The 13967-nt window shown below is 42.5% G+C and overlaps 1 protein-coding gene across 2 annotated transcripts in view; it reads left to right on the top strand.

The window, feature by feature from the left end:
* The window catches only part of SACS (sacsin molecular chaperone), a 76720-nt gene extending 63692 nt beyond the window's left edge, over nt 1–13028 (top strand). For both annotated transcript variants that reach the window (XM_079903407.1, XM_079903408.1), the window contains one exon: nt 125–13028. In XM_079903407.1, the coding sequence (XP_079759533.1) occupies nt 125–11682 (11558 nt within the window). In that variant the 3' untranslated portion in view covers nt 11683–13028. The remainder of the gene's footprint in view (nt 1–124) is intronic.
* Nucleotides 13029–13967: the final 939 nt, after the last annotated feature.

Here is a 13967-nt window from a genome sequence, read left to right as displayed (position 1 = left end):
GTACTTAAAACTCTCAGAATGACTTTCTAGTACTATTTAATCTGTCTAATCTATGAGAATAGAAAGTTAAGTAAGTTACAGTAGAATTGTATGTATTCATAACATTTCTTTATGTGATTCACAGGAAGACCGTGTACTCAGCTACAGCTTCTAAACCCAGAACGTTTTGCACGTCTTATCAAAGAAGTAGTGAACACATTCTGGCCTGGCAGGGAGTTGATTGTTCAGTGGTATCCATGTGATGAAGACAAAAAGCACCCGTCTATTTCATGGCTTAAAATGGTGTGGAAGAATCTCTATATACATTTTTCAGAGGATCTGACTTTATTTGATGAGATGCCACTAATCCCTAGAACCGCACTAGAAGAAGGTCAGACGTGTGTGGAACTCATCAGACTCAGGATCCCCTCATTAGTCATTTTAGATGATGAATCTGAAGCACAGCTCCCAGAATTTTTAGCTGACGTTGTACAAAAACTTGGAGGGATTGTCCTTAAGCAATTAGATGCCTCCATACAACATCCACTTATTAAAAAATACATTCATTCGCCATCCCCAAGTGCTGTTCTGCAGATGATGGAGAAGATGCCTCTGCAGAAGCTGTGCAACCAGGTTGCGTCGCTCCTTCCAACGCACAAAGATGCCCTAAGGAAGTTCTTAGCTAACTTAACTGATAGCAGTGAAAAGGAGAAAAGAGTAATTCAGGAACTGACAATATTCAAGCGCATTAACTATTCATCCAGTCAGGGGATCTCCTCCTACACCAAGCTGAAGGGCTGCAGGGTCCTGCACCACACATCCAGGCTCCCGGCTGGCCTGCGGCTCTCCATCTCAGTCGTGGACAGCAGTGACGAGGCCACCATCCGCCTGGCAAACCTGCTCAAGGTGGAGAAGGTAAAGACCACCAGCTGCCTAAAGCTTATCTTAAAAGACATCGAAAATGCATTTTATTCACACGAGGAGATGACACACCTTATGCTGTGGGTCCTCGAGAATCTATCCTCTCTTAAAAATGAGAATCCAAATGTGCTTGATTGGCTAATGCCATTAAAATTCATTCAGATCTCACAGGAGCGGCTGGTGTCGGCCAGTGAGCTCTTTGACCCTGATGTGGAAGTGTTAAAGGACCTCTTCTATGATGAAGAGGAAACTTGTTTCCCACCCTCAGCTTTTACCTCACCAGATATTCTTCACTCTTTAAGACAGATTGGTTTAAAAAACGAAGCCAGTCTCAAAGAGAAAGATGTTGTGCAAGTGGCTAAAAAAATTGAAGCTCTACAGGCCAGCTCTTGTCCAAATCAGGAAATGCTCCTGAAGAAAGCCAGAACGCTCTTACTGGTCTTAAATAAGAACCACGCCCTGCTGCAGTCACCTGAAGGGAAGATGGCCCTGAAGAGAATAAAATGGGCTCCAGCTTGCAAGCAAAGGCCTCCAAACTACCCAGGATCCTTAGTCTGGAAAGGGGATCTCTGGGATCTCTGTGCCCCCGCGGACATGTGCGACGCGGCCCATGCCATTCTGGTCGGCTCATCACTTCCTCTTGTTGAGAGTGTCCACGTGAACTTGGAAGAAGCTTTAGGTATCTTCACAAAACCTGGTATCAATGCTGTCTTAAAGCACTTTAAAATTGTTGTCGATTGGTATACTTCGAACACCTTTAGTGATGAAGACTACTATCAGTTCCAGCACATTTTGCTCGAAATTTATGGATTCATGCATGATCATTTAAATGAAGGGAAGGATGCTTTTAGAGCCTTAAAATTTCCATGGGTTTGGACTGGCAAAAAGTTCTGTCCTCTCGCCCAAGCTGTGATAAAACCGTTCTATGATCTTGACCTTCAGCCTTATTTGCACAGTGTGCCTAAGACCATGGCAAAGTTCCACCAGCTGTTCAAGGCCTGCGGTTCAGTAGAGGAGCTGACGCCAGATCACATTTCCATGGTCATTCAGAAGGTGTACCTCAAAAGCGGCCAAGACCTCAGTGACCAAGAAAGCAAACAGAATCTTCATCTGATGTTGAATATCATCCGATGGCTTTATAGCAATCAGATTCCAGCAAGCCTCAACACACCAGTTCCTATACATCATAGCAGAGATCCTTCCAAGCTCATCATGAAGCCAATTCATGAATGCTGTTACTGTGACATCAAAGTTGATGACCTGAATGACTTACTGGAAGATTCCGTGGAACCAATCATTTTGGTGCATGAGGACATACCCATGAAAACTGCAGAGTGGCTGAAAGTCCCATGCCTCAGTACAAGACTGATCAACCCCGAAAACATGGGCTTCGAGCAGTCAGGACAAAGAGAACCACTGACTGTAAGAATTAAAAATATTCTGGAAGAATACCCTTCAGTGTCAGATATCTTTAAAGAACTTCTTCAAAATGCTGACGACGCAAATGCAACAGAATGCAGCTTCATGATTGACATGAGAAGAAACATGGACATTCGAGAGAATCTCCTGGACCCGGGGATGGCAGCGTGTCATGGGCCGGCTCTGTGGTCGTTCAACAACTCTCAATTCTCAGATTCGGACTTTGTGAACATAACAAGGCTAGGGGAATCTTTAAAGAGGGCAGAAGTTGACAAAGTTGGGAAATTTGGTCTTGGGTTTAATTCCGTGTACCACATCACCGACATTCCCATCATCATGAGTCGAGAATTCATGATAATGTTTGATCCCAACATAAACCACATCAGTAAACACATTAAAGACAGATCTAATCCCGGGATCAAAATTAATTGGAGTAAACAGCAGAAAAGACTTAGGAAATTTCCTAATCAGTTCAAACCATTCATGGACGTATTTGGCTGTCAGTTACCTCTGACCGTGGAAGCACCTTACAGCTATAGTGGGACTCTGTTCCGACTGTCCTTTAGAACTCAGCAGGAAGCCAAAGTGAGTGAAGTTAGCAGTACCTGCTACAACACAGCAGATATTTACTCTCTTGTGGATGAATTCAGTCTCTGTGGACACAGGCTTATCATTTTCACTCAGAGTGTAACCTCAATGTATCTGAAGTACTTGAAAATTGAGGAAACCAATCCCAGCTTAGCTCAAGATACAATCATAATTAAAAAAAAATTGTGCTCTTCCAAAGCATTGATTGCACCTGTCATCAGTGTTTTAAAAGAAGCTGCTAAGCTCATGAAGACTTGCGACAGCAGTAACAAGAAGCTCCCCGCTGATGCACCCAAGTCCGCTTGCATCCTTCAGATCACAGTGGAGGAATTTCACCACGTGTTCAGAAGGATTGCTGATTTACAGTCGCCACTTTTTAGAGGTCCAGATGATGACCCAGCTGCTCTCTTTGAAATGGCTAAGTCCGGCCAATCCAAAAAGCCATCGGATGAGTTACCACAAAAAACAATGGAGTGTACCGTGTGGCTTATCTGTACCTGCATGGATACAGGAGAGGCTCTCAAGTTTTCCCTGAGTGAGAGCGGGAGAAGGCTGGGAGTGGTTCCTTGTGGGGCTGTGGGAGTTTTTCTGGCTGAGATCCAGGACGGGAAGTGGGCTGTGAGACCACAGGCTGGGGAGGTGTTCTGCTATTTGCCCCTACGAATCAAAACAGGATTGCCGGTTCACATCAACGGGTGCTTTGCTGTTACTTCAAACAGGAAAGAGATCTGGAAGACAGACACGAAAGGACGCTGGAACACCACCTTCATGAGACATGTGGTTGTGAAAGCTTACCTAGAGGCACTCAGCATCCTGCGTGACCTGGCCATGAGTGGGGAGCTGATGGACTATACTTACCATGCAGTGTGGCCTGACCCTGATCTGGTTCATGATGACTTCTCTGTAATTTGTCAAGGGTTTTATGAAGATATAGCTCACGGGAAAGGGAAGGAATTGACAAGAGTCTTCTCTGATGGATCCACATGGGTTTCCATGAAGAATGTGAGATTTCTAGATGACTGTATACTTAAGAGAAGAGATGTTGGTCCAGCAGCCTTCAAGATATTTTTGAAATACCTCAAGAAGACTGGGTCGAAAAACCTCTGTGCTGTTGAACTTCCTTCTTCAGTAAAATTAGGATTTGAAGAAGCTGGCTGCAAACAGATACTGCTTGAAAATACATTTTCAGAGAAACAGTTTTTTTCAGAAGTGTTTTTTCCAAATATTCAAGAAATTGAAGCAGAACTCAGAGATCCTTTAATGAATTTTGTTCTGAATGAGAAAGTTGATGAGTTCTCAGGAATTCTTCGTGTTACTCCATGTATCCCTTGCTCGCTGGAGGGGCATCCTCTGGTTTTACCATCAAGATTAATCCACCCTGAAGGACGGGTTGCAAAGTTATTTGATACTAAAGACGGACGATTTCCTTACGGCTCTACTCAGGACTACCTAAATCCTATTATTCTGATTAAACTCGTCCAGTTAGGTATGGCAAAAGATGATATTTTATGGGATGACATGCTAGAACGTGCCGAGTCAGTAGCTGAAATTAATAAAAGTGATCACGGTGCTGCTTGTCTAAGAAGTAGCATCCTGTTAAGTCTTATTGATGAAAAACTAAAAATAAGGGATCCTAGAGCAAAGGATTTTGCTGCAAAATATCAAACCATCCCCTTCCTCCCATTTCTCACAAAACCAGCAGGTTTTTCTTTGGACTGGAAAGGTAACAGTTTTAAGCCTGAAACCATGTTTGCAGCAACTGACCTTTATACAGCTGAGCATCAGGATATAGTTTGTCTTTTGCAGCCAGTTCTAAACGAAAATTCACATTCCTTCAGAGGCTGCGGTTCAGTGCCACTGGCTGTTAAAGAGTTTTTGGGGTTACTGCGGAAGCCCACAGTTGACCTGGTCATAAACCAATTGAGAGAAGTTGCAAAATCAGTTGATGATGGAATCACATTGTACCAGGAGAACATCACCAATGCTTGCTACAAATACCTTCATGAAGCAATGATGCAAAGTGACATCACTAAGATATCAATTATTGAAAAGTTAAAAACGTTTAGCTTCATTCTAGTTGAGAGTGCATACGTTGACTCAGAAAAAATTGCTTTTCATTTGAATTTTGAAGCAGCCCCATACCTTTATCAGTTGCCTAATAAATATAAAAATAGTTTCCGTGAACTTTTTGAAAGTGTGGGTGTGAGGCAGTCTTTTACTGTTGAAGATTTTGCCCTTGTTTTGGAATCTATTGCTCAAGAAAAAGAAACAAAACAAATAACAGAAGAGAATTTTCAGCTTTGCCGGCGAATAATCAGTGAAGGAATATGGAGTCTCATTAGAGAAAAGAAACAAGAATTTTGTGAGAAAAATTATGGCCAAATATTATTGCCAGATACTAATCTTAAGCTTCTCCCTGCAAAATCTTTATGCTACAATGATTGTCCCTGGATAAAAGTAAAGGATAGCACTGTAAAATACTGTCATGCAGATATACCGAGGGAAGTGGCTGTGAAACTAGGAGCAGTACCAAAGCGGCATAAAGCCTTAGAAAGGTATGCGTCCAACATCTGCTTTACAACACTGGGCACTGAATTTGGACAGAAGGAAAAACTGACCAGCAGAATTAAGAGTATCCTTAATGCCTATCCTTCAGAAAAGGAAATGCTGAAAGAACTTCTTCAGAATGCTGATGATGCAAAGGCTACAGAAATCTGTTTTGTGTTTGACCCTCGACAGCATCCAGTTGATAGGATATTTGACGACAAGTGGGCCCCCTTGCAGGGGCCAGCACTGTGTGTGTACAACAACCAGCCTTTCACAGAAGACGATGTCAGAGGGATTCAGAACCTCGGGAAAGGCACCAAGGAAGGAAATCCGTGTAAAACTGGACAATACGGAATAGGATTCAATTCTGTGTATCACATTACAGACTGCCCTTCTTTTATTTCCGGCAATGACATCCTGTGTATTTTTGATCCTCATGCCAGATACGCACCAGGAGCCACATCTGTTAGTCCTGGACGCATGTTTAGAGATTTGGATGCAGATTTTAGGACACAGTTCTCAGATGTTCTGGATCTTTATCTGGGAACCCACTTTAAACTGGATAATTGCACAATGTTTCGATTTCCTCTTCGTAATGCAGAAATGGCAAAAGTTTCAGAAATTTCTTCAGTTCCATCATCAGACAGAATGGTCCAGAATCTTTTGGACAAACTGCGGTCAGATGGGGCTGAACTTTTAATGTTTCTTAATCACATGGAAAAAATTTCTATTTGTGAAATAGATAAAGCTACGGGAGCCCTAAACGTGCTGTATTCTGTGAAGGGCAACATCACCGATGGAGACAGGCTGAAAAGGAAGCAGTTTCATGCATTTGTGATTGACAGTGTCACTAAAAAGAGGCCGCTCAAGGACATACCAGTTCAGCAGATCACCTACACTATGGATACGGAGGACTCTGAGGGAAACCTTACCACCTGGCTAATTTGTAATAGATCAGGTTTTTCAAGTATGGAGAAAGTATCTAAGAGCGTTATATCAGCTCACAAGAACCAAGATATCACTCTCTTCCCACGTGGTGGGGTAGCTGCCTGCATCACCCACAACTACAAAAAGCCCCACAGGGCCTTCTGCTTTCTGCCCCTCTCTTTAGAGACGGGGTTACCGTTTCATGTGAATGGCCACTTTGCTCTCGATTCAGCCAGGAGGAACCTGTGGCGGGATGACAATGGGGTGGGTGTTCGGAGTGACTGGAACAACAGCTTAATGACGGCCCTGATCGCTCCCGCGTACGTCGAGTTATTAATCCAGTTAAAAAAGCGCTATTTCCCTGGTTCTGACCCGACGTTATCGGTCTTACAGAACACGCCTATTCATGTTGTAAAGGACACCTTAAAGAAGTTTTTGTCATTCTTCCCAGTCAACAGGCTTGATCTACAGCCAGATTTATACTGTCTGGTGAAAGCACTTTACAGCTGCATCTACGAGGACATGAAGCGCCTTTTACCCGTTGTGCGGGCTCCGAACATTGATGGCTCCGACCTGCACTCTGCAGTTATAATCACCTGGATTAATATGTCGACTTCAAATAAAACTAGACCATTTTTTGACAATTTGCTGCAGGATGAATTACACCACCTTAAAAATGCAGACTATAACATCACCACACGCAAAACAGTGGCAGAGAATGTCTATAGGCTGAAACACCTGCTTTTGGAAATTGGCTTCAACTTGGTTTATAACTGTGATGAAACTGCTAATCTGTACCACTGTCTGATAGACGCCGATATTCCTGTTAGTTATGTCACCCCTGCTGACGTGCGATCTTTTTTAATGACGTTTTCCTCTCCCGATACTAATTGCCATATTGGGAAGCTGCCTTGTCGTCTCCAGCAGACTAACCTGAAACTTTTTCACAGTTTAAAACTCTTAGTTGATTACTGTTTTAAGGATGCAGAAGAAAACGGGATTGAAGTGGAGGGACTGCCCCTTCTCATTACATTAGACAGTGTTTTGCAAACTTTTGATGCAAAACGACCCAAGTTTCTAACAACATACCATGAATTGATTCCATCCCGCAAAGACTTGTTCATGAATACATTGTACCTGAAGTACAGTAATATTTTACTGAACTGTAAAGTTGCAAAAGTGTTTGACATTTCCAGCTTTGCTGACTTGTTATCCTCTGTGTTGCCCCGTGAATATAAGACCAAAAGTTGCACAAAGTGGAAAGACAGTTTTACAAGTGAGTCTTGGCTTAAGAGCGCATGGCATTTTATCAGTGAATCCGTAAATGTGAAAGAGGATCAAGAAGAGACAAAAGCAACCTTTGACACTGTTGTTGACACCCTAAAAGACTGGGCATTGCTCCCTGGAACAAAGTTTACTGTGTCAGCCAATCAGCTTGTAGTTCCTGAAGGTGATGTTCTGCTTCCTCTAAGTCTCATGCATATTGCAGTCTTTCCAAATGGCCAGAGTGACAAGGTTTTTCATGCTCTCATGAAAGCTGGCTGTATTCAGCTTGCTTTGAACAAAATCTGCTCCAAAGACAGTGCATTTGTTCCTCTGTTGTCATGTTACACAGCAAACATAGAGAGCCCCACAAGCATTTTGAAGGCTGTGCATTATATGGTCCAAACCTCAACTTTTAGAACTGAAAAATTAGTGGAAAGTGACTTTGAAGCACTTTTGATGTATTTCAACTGCAATTTGAATCACTTGATGTCCCAAGATGACGTAAAAATTTTGAAGTCACTCCCATGCTACAAATCCATCAGTGGTCGCTATATGAGCATTGCGAAATTTGGAACATGCTATGTGCTTACAAAAAGTATTCCTTCCGCTGAAGTGGAAAAATGGACACAATCATCGTCCTCTGCATTTCTTGAAGAAAAAATACACTTAAAAGAACTATATGAGGTGCTAGGTTGTGTGCCTGTAGATGATCTTGAGGTCTATTTGAAACACCTCTTACCAAAAATCGAAAATCTCTCTTATGATGCAAAATTAGAGCATTTGATCTATCTTAAGAATAGACTCTCAAGTATTGAAGAATTGTCAGAGATCAAGGAACAACTTTTCGAAAAACTGGAAAGTTTATTGATAATCCATGACACTAACAGTCGACTAAAGCAAGCCAAACATTTCTATGATAGAACTGTGAGAGTTTTTGAAGTTATGCTTCCCGAAAAATTGTTTATTCCTAAGGACTTCTTTAAAAAATTGGAACAACTTATAAAACCCAAAAATCAAGTTGCATTTATGACATCCTGGGTAGAATTCTTAAGAAATATCGGACTAAAACACATCCTTTCTCAGCAGCAGTTGTTACAGTTTGCTAAGGAGATCAGTGTGAGGGCTAATACAGAAAACTGGTCTAAAGAAACACTGCAAAATACAGTCGATATCCTTCTCCACCATATATTCCAAGAACGGATGGATTTGTTATCTGGAAATTTTTTGAAAGAACTGTCTTTAATACCATTCTTATGTCCCGAGCGGGCCCCTGCCGAATTCATTCGATTTCATCCTCAGTATCAAGAGGTAAACGGAACGCTTCCTCTTATAAAGTTCAATGGAGCACAGGTGAATCCAAAATTCAAGCAGTGCGACGTGCTCCAGCTGTTATGGACGTCATGCCCTATTCTTCCAGAGAAAGCCACCCCCTTGAGCATCAAAGAACAAGAAGGGAGTGACCTTGGTCCACAAGAACAGCTGGAGCAGGTTTTAAGTATGCTGAATGTGAACCTGGACCCCCCTCTGGATAAGGTCATCAATAACTGCAGGAACATATGCAACATCACAACTCTGGATGAAGACATGGTCAAGACTAGGGCAAAGGTCTTAAGGAGCATATACGAGTTTCTCAGCGCAGAGAAAAGGGAGTTCCGTTTTCAGCTGCGGGGTGTTGCTTTTGTGATGGTGGAAGATGGCTGGAAGCTTCTGAAGCCGGAGGAGGTGGTGATCAATCTTGAGTACGAGTCTGATTTTAAACCGTATCTATACAAGCTGCCTTTAGAACTGGGCACCTTCCACCAGCTGTTCAAACACTTAGGCACTGAAGATATCATTTCAACCAAGCAGTATGTTGAAGTGCTGAGCCGCATATTCAAAAATTCTGAAGGAAAACAGTTAGATCCTAATGAAATGCGCACCGTTAAGAGAGTCGTTTCTGGCTTGTTCAAGAGTCTACAGAATGACTCGGTGAAGGTGCGGGGCGATCTCGAGAACATCCGGGACCTTGCACTCTACCTGCCAAGCCAGGATGGGAGGCTGGTGAAGTCCAACATCCTGGTGTTTGATGACGCCCCGCATTACAAGAGCAGGATCCAGGGCAATATCGGTGTGCAGATGCTGGTGGATCTCAGCCAGTGCTACTTGGGGAAGGACCACGGGTTCCACACTAAGCTGACTATGCTCTTTCCTCAGAAACTCAGACCTCGTCTGCTGAGCAGCATCCTCGAGGAGCAGTTGGATGAGGAGACTCCCAGGGTCTGCCAGTTTGGAGCGCTGTGCTCTCTTCAGGGCAGGCTGCAGTTACTCCTGTCCTCTGAACAGTTCATCACAGGCCTGATCAGAATCATGAAGCATGAAAACGATAACGCTTTTCTGGCCAACGAGGAGAAAGCCGTGCGACTCTGCAAAGCTCTAAGAGAAGGCTTGAAAGTGTCCTGTTTCGAGAAGCTTCAGACAACATTAAGAGTTAAAGGTTTCAATCCTATTCCTCAGAGCAGAAGTGAAACTTTTGCTTTCCTGAAGAGGTTTGGGAATGCAGTCATCCTGCTCTACATACAGCATTCAGACAGTAAAGACATTAACTTCCTGTTAGCCTTGGCAATGACGCTTAAATCAGCAACCGACAATTTGATTTCCGACACTTCATATCTAATTGCTATGCTAGGATGCAATGATATTTACAGGATCAGTGAGAAACTCGACAGTTTAGGAGTGAAATACGACTCTTCAGAACCATCGAAACTTGAACTTCCAATGCCCGGCACTCCGATACCTGCTGAGATTCATTACACTCTGCTTATGGACCCAATGAATGTCTTTTATCCCGGGGAATACGTCGGGTACCTCGTTGATGCTGAAGGTGGGGAGATCTATGGGTCGTACCAGCCGACATATACATACGCCATTATTGTACAGGAAGTTGAAAGAGAAGATGCTGACAACTCTAGTTTTCTAGGAAAGATATATCAGATTGATATTGGTTATAGTGAATATAAAATAGTTAGCTCTCTTGATCTGTATAAGTTTTCAAGGCCAGAGGAAAGCTCTCAGAGCAGAGACAGTGCCCCTTCCACACCCACCAGCCCTACAGAGTTCCTGGCCCCTGGTCTACGAAGCATCCCTCCTCTTTTCTTTGGTAGGGAGAGCCACAAGACCTCATCTTCGAAGCATCATTCCCCCAAGAAGCTTATGGTGAATTCTTTACCAGAAATTTTAAAAGAAGTGACATCAGTGGTGGAGCAAGCTTGGAAGCTTCCAGAATCTGAAAGAAAAAAGATTATTAGGCGGTTGTATTTGAAGTGGCACCCTGACAAAAACCCAGAGAATCATGACATTGCTAATGAAGTTTTTAAACATCTGCAGAATGAAATTAACAGATTAGAGAAACAGGCTTTTCTAGATCAAAATGCAGACAGAGCCTCGAGGCGAACGTTTTCAACCTCAGCATCCCGATTTCAGTCAGAGAAGTACTCATTTCAGAGATTCTACACTTCATGGAATCAAGAAGCAACGAGCCATAAATCTGAAAGGCAACAACAAAATAAGGAAAAATGCCCACCTTCAGCCGGACAGACTTACTCTCCGAGGTTCTTTGTTCCCCCCACCTTCAAGTCAGTCGGTAACCCAGTCGAAGCACGCAGATGGCTACGACAAGCCAGAGCCAATTTCTCAGCCGCCAGGAATGACCTCCACAAAAACGCCAACGAATGGGTGTGCTTCAAATGTTTCCTCTCTACCAAGCTGGCTCTGATCGCCGCCGACTATGCTGTGCGGGGCAAGTCCGACAAAGACGTGAAGCCGACTGCACTCGCGCAGAAAATAGAGGAATACAGTGAGCATCTGGAAGGCCTGACGAATGACGTCCACACCTTGGAAGCTTACGGTGTAGACAGTTTAAAAACAAGGTACCCCGATCTGCTGCCTTTCCCACAGATCCCGAACGACAGGTTCACTTCTGAGGTTGCCATGAGAGTGATGGAATGTACTGCCTGTATCATCATAAAACTTGAAAATTTTATACAACAGAAAGTGTGAACGCATTTAAAGAAAAAGCAGAGCTAGGTCTCGGATGTGTTGTAGCACAAGTATGAATTGCTGTCCTTAAGCTTCCTTGCCAGTTATTTAGGAATTGCGAAGCACACTGCAGACTGTTTGGGGAGAATTTTGGAGTTGTTATTAACATGAATTTCAACAGAAGACGTTAACTGGATCTAAGAACTATTTTGAGGCTGGTGGTGAACTGTGGAATTGCTGGAGGCAGCTGGCCGGCTGCGGTGGCGGCTTGTTGGACTGCACTTTATACAACCAAAGCTCAGCAGTTTGTTAGATAAGAGTCTCTCTGTCTCTGGTTAGGGTGAAGTTAGTTTTATGTCTTCCATGTAGTATTTTTTGAAGGAGCTAATGAAACACTGGACATATCATTGGTTTAAACAAATAAGGGGAATTAAGTCTTTGGAGCTTATTATCTCTTTACGTGGATCCTCTTGGGTGTGTTATTTTCTTATCAGCTGGATCCGATCATGAATTTTTTGCAATTTTACCTATTGGACCCTCAGTACATGTATAACATGGTACAGTACTTTACTCCTGAATATTACTTGATTGAGACTCTGCAGACGGTACTGCTGGGACGCACTGAGTACACTTTACATCCTTGTTCTGGATGTCCTCCCGCCCTGGGTTTACAGGCTTCCTGGTTCGTGAAGGTAGCACGTGGGAGACCCCAGTGGTGGCCGTTCTGGCCTCTGGATGTGAATACTGCTTCCAAGAACCGCCTGCCAAAGCGACATCTGTCACCTGTTAGAACATTTGCTTTATGTTTGTTTGTACATATTTTCCACGAACGTCATAATTTATATAGTGTGGCTGAACAGGATGTGACCTTTCGTTGTCTAAAGGTGCTGCAGTAAACATTTTTTGTCCTTCAACATGGCACTTAGTGGAGTTTTTTGGATTTCACTTTGAAGGCATTAAAAAATTGTAAAATCATGTGACAATATCTAATAAGTTATAAAATAGGGATTATCAGCTTGTGTTTTCCCCGTGAACGATTCAGAACTGACATTTAATTTTTATCATGTTTGAATGTCCTACGAACATACTTCTTTTGCAGAATGTAAAAGAAAGGTGATGATAATTAGTTTCTATAAGTGTGCTGGCTGTAAATGATGCTAAATATAATATTTGATGCATTAAGGGCTTATGGAACATATTAAAACTTTTTTACTTTTATTGGTAATAAGGAATGTTTGCGCCTCCACTATTGTATTGCTTCTGGATGTGAAGCCATGTGATCATTTCTGCTATTATATTAAGTGCCACAATTTTAATAAAGCAAATGTACATATGAAATCATTGTAGCTGGTATTTCCTGAGAAACAGTTCCTTGACAATCAAACCTAATATCTTCCTATATGAAGTTCTGACCTGTGTGTATTTGTGTGTTTATTGGAAATACTAGGATAGAACTTTCCTATATATTTTATAGTGGAATTTTAATAGGTTCCTTTTCTTATGATTGAATATAAAGTACCTGACATATACTAGGTTTATTAGGTGCTCACTGATTTTGTTAAGAGTTGATTTTATTTCGCCTTTCTAGGGAATAAAATTAGTTGACATATGTGGTATACATATGTATTTGGAAATACGTTAAATATGGTTCTTCTCTAGGTAGAGGCTGGATTGATGCCGACCTTACCTCAGGGGAGGGCTGTGTGCCTGGGGCCAATTCACACTTGAGCCCTAACAGGTAGGACATGTTCGTCTTTACACCTCAGGCACAAGTCTTCTAAATCCGGCAGACCAGGCTTGGAATTCTCTGTTCCAGGGCGAGCCAAACGCTGGGTCTCCAGCTGCCTGGGACTTAATCTTAAGTTCTTGCTACTTTAAAACTCAAGATTCGACACTTGGAATATGTTTCATTGCTTTTGGATATTAAAATGTACACAGAACACCCTGTCTGGCTTTTGTGGTAGTTGATCTAGGTGGAGTTTTGTGTTTTTTTCTAGACTTCCTTTAAAAGAAAAAATACAGGTCCACAGTCCCTTATATGAAACCCTTGCATCCAAATGTTTTTCAGAATTTGGATTTTAGAACATTAATACCAGTGCATATAAACTGGGTTTAATGGGGCTTTTCCATCAGAGTTGGGCAGCTCCCTTTAATCAAACACATTAGTATTTCTGCAGTGAGACCATGAATACCCACCCACAGTAAACTACACAGACGTGAGAAGTAGCCTCATCTAAATTTAGGTCAGGTTTTGCCACCCATAGTTTGCAGTAGATGTATATGGGAAGTTTTCATTTTTTGGAACT

This window comes from Stenella coeruleoalba (assembly GCF_951394435.1).
Source record: "Stenella coeruleoalba genome assembly, chromosome: 18".
Taxonomy (NCBI): domain Eukaryota; kingdom Metazoa; phylum Chordata; class Mammalia; order Artiodactyla; family Delphinidae; genus Stenella; species Stenella coeruleoalba.
Note: the sequence above shows the minus strand (reverse complement) of the source record. Positions and strands in the feature narration are given on the sequence as shown.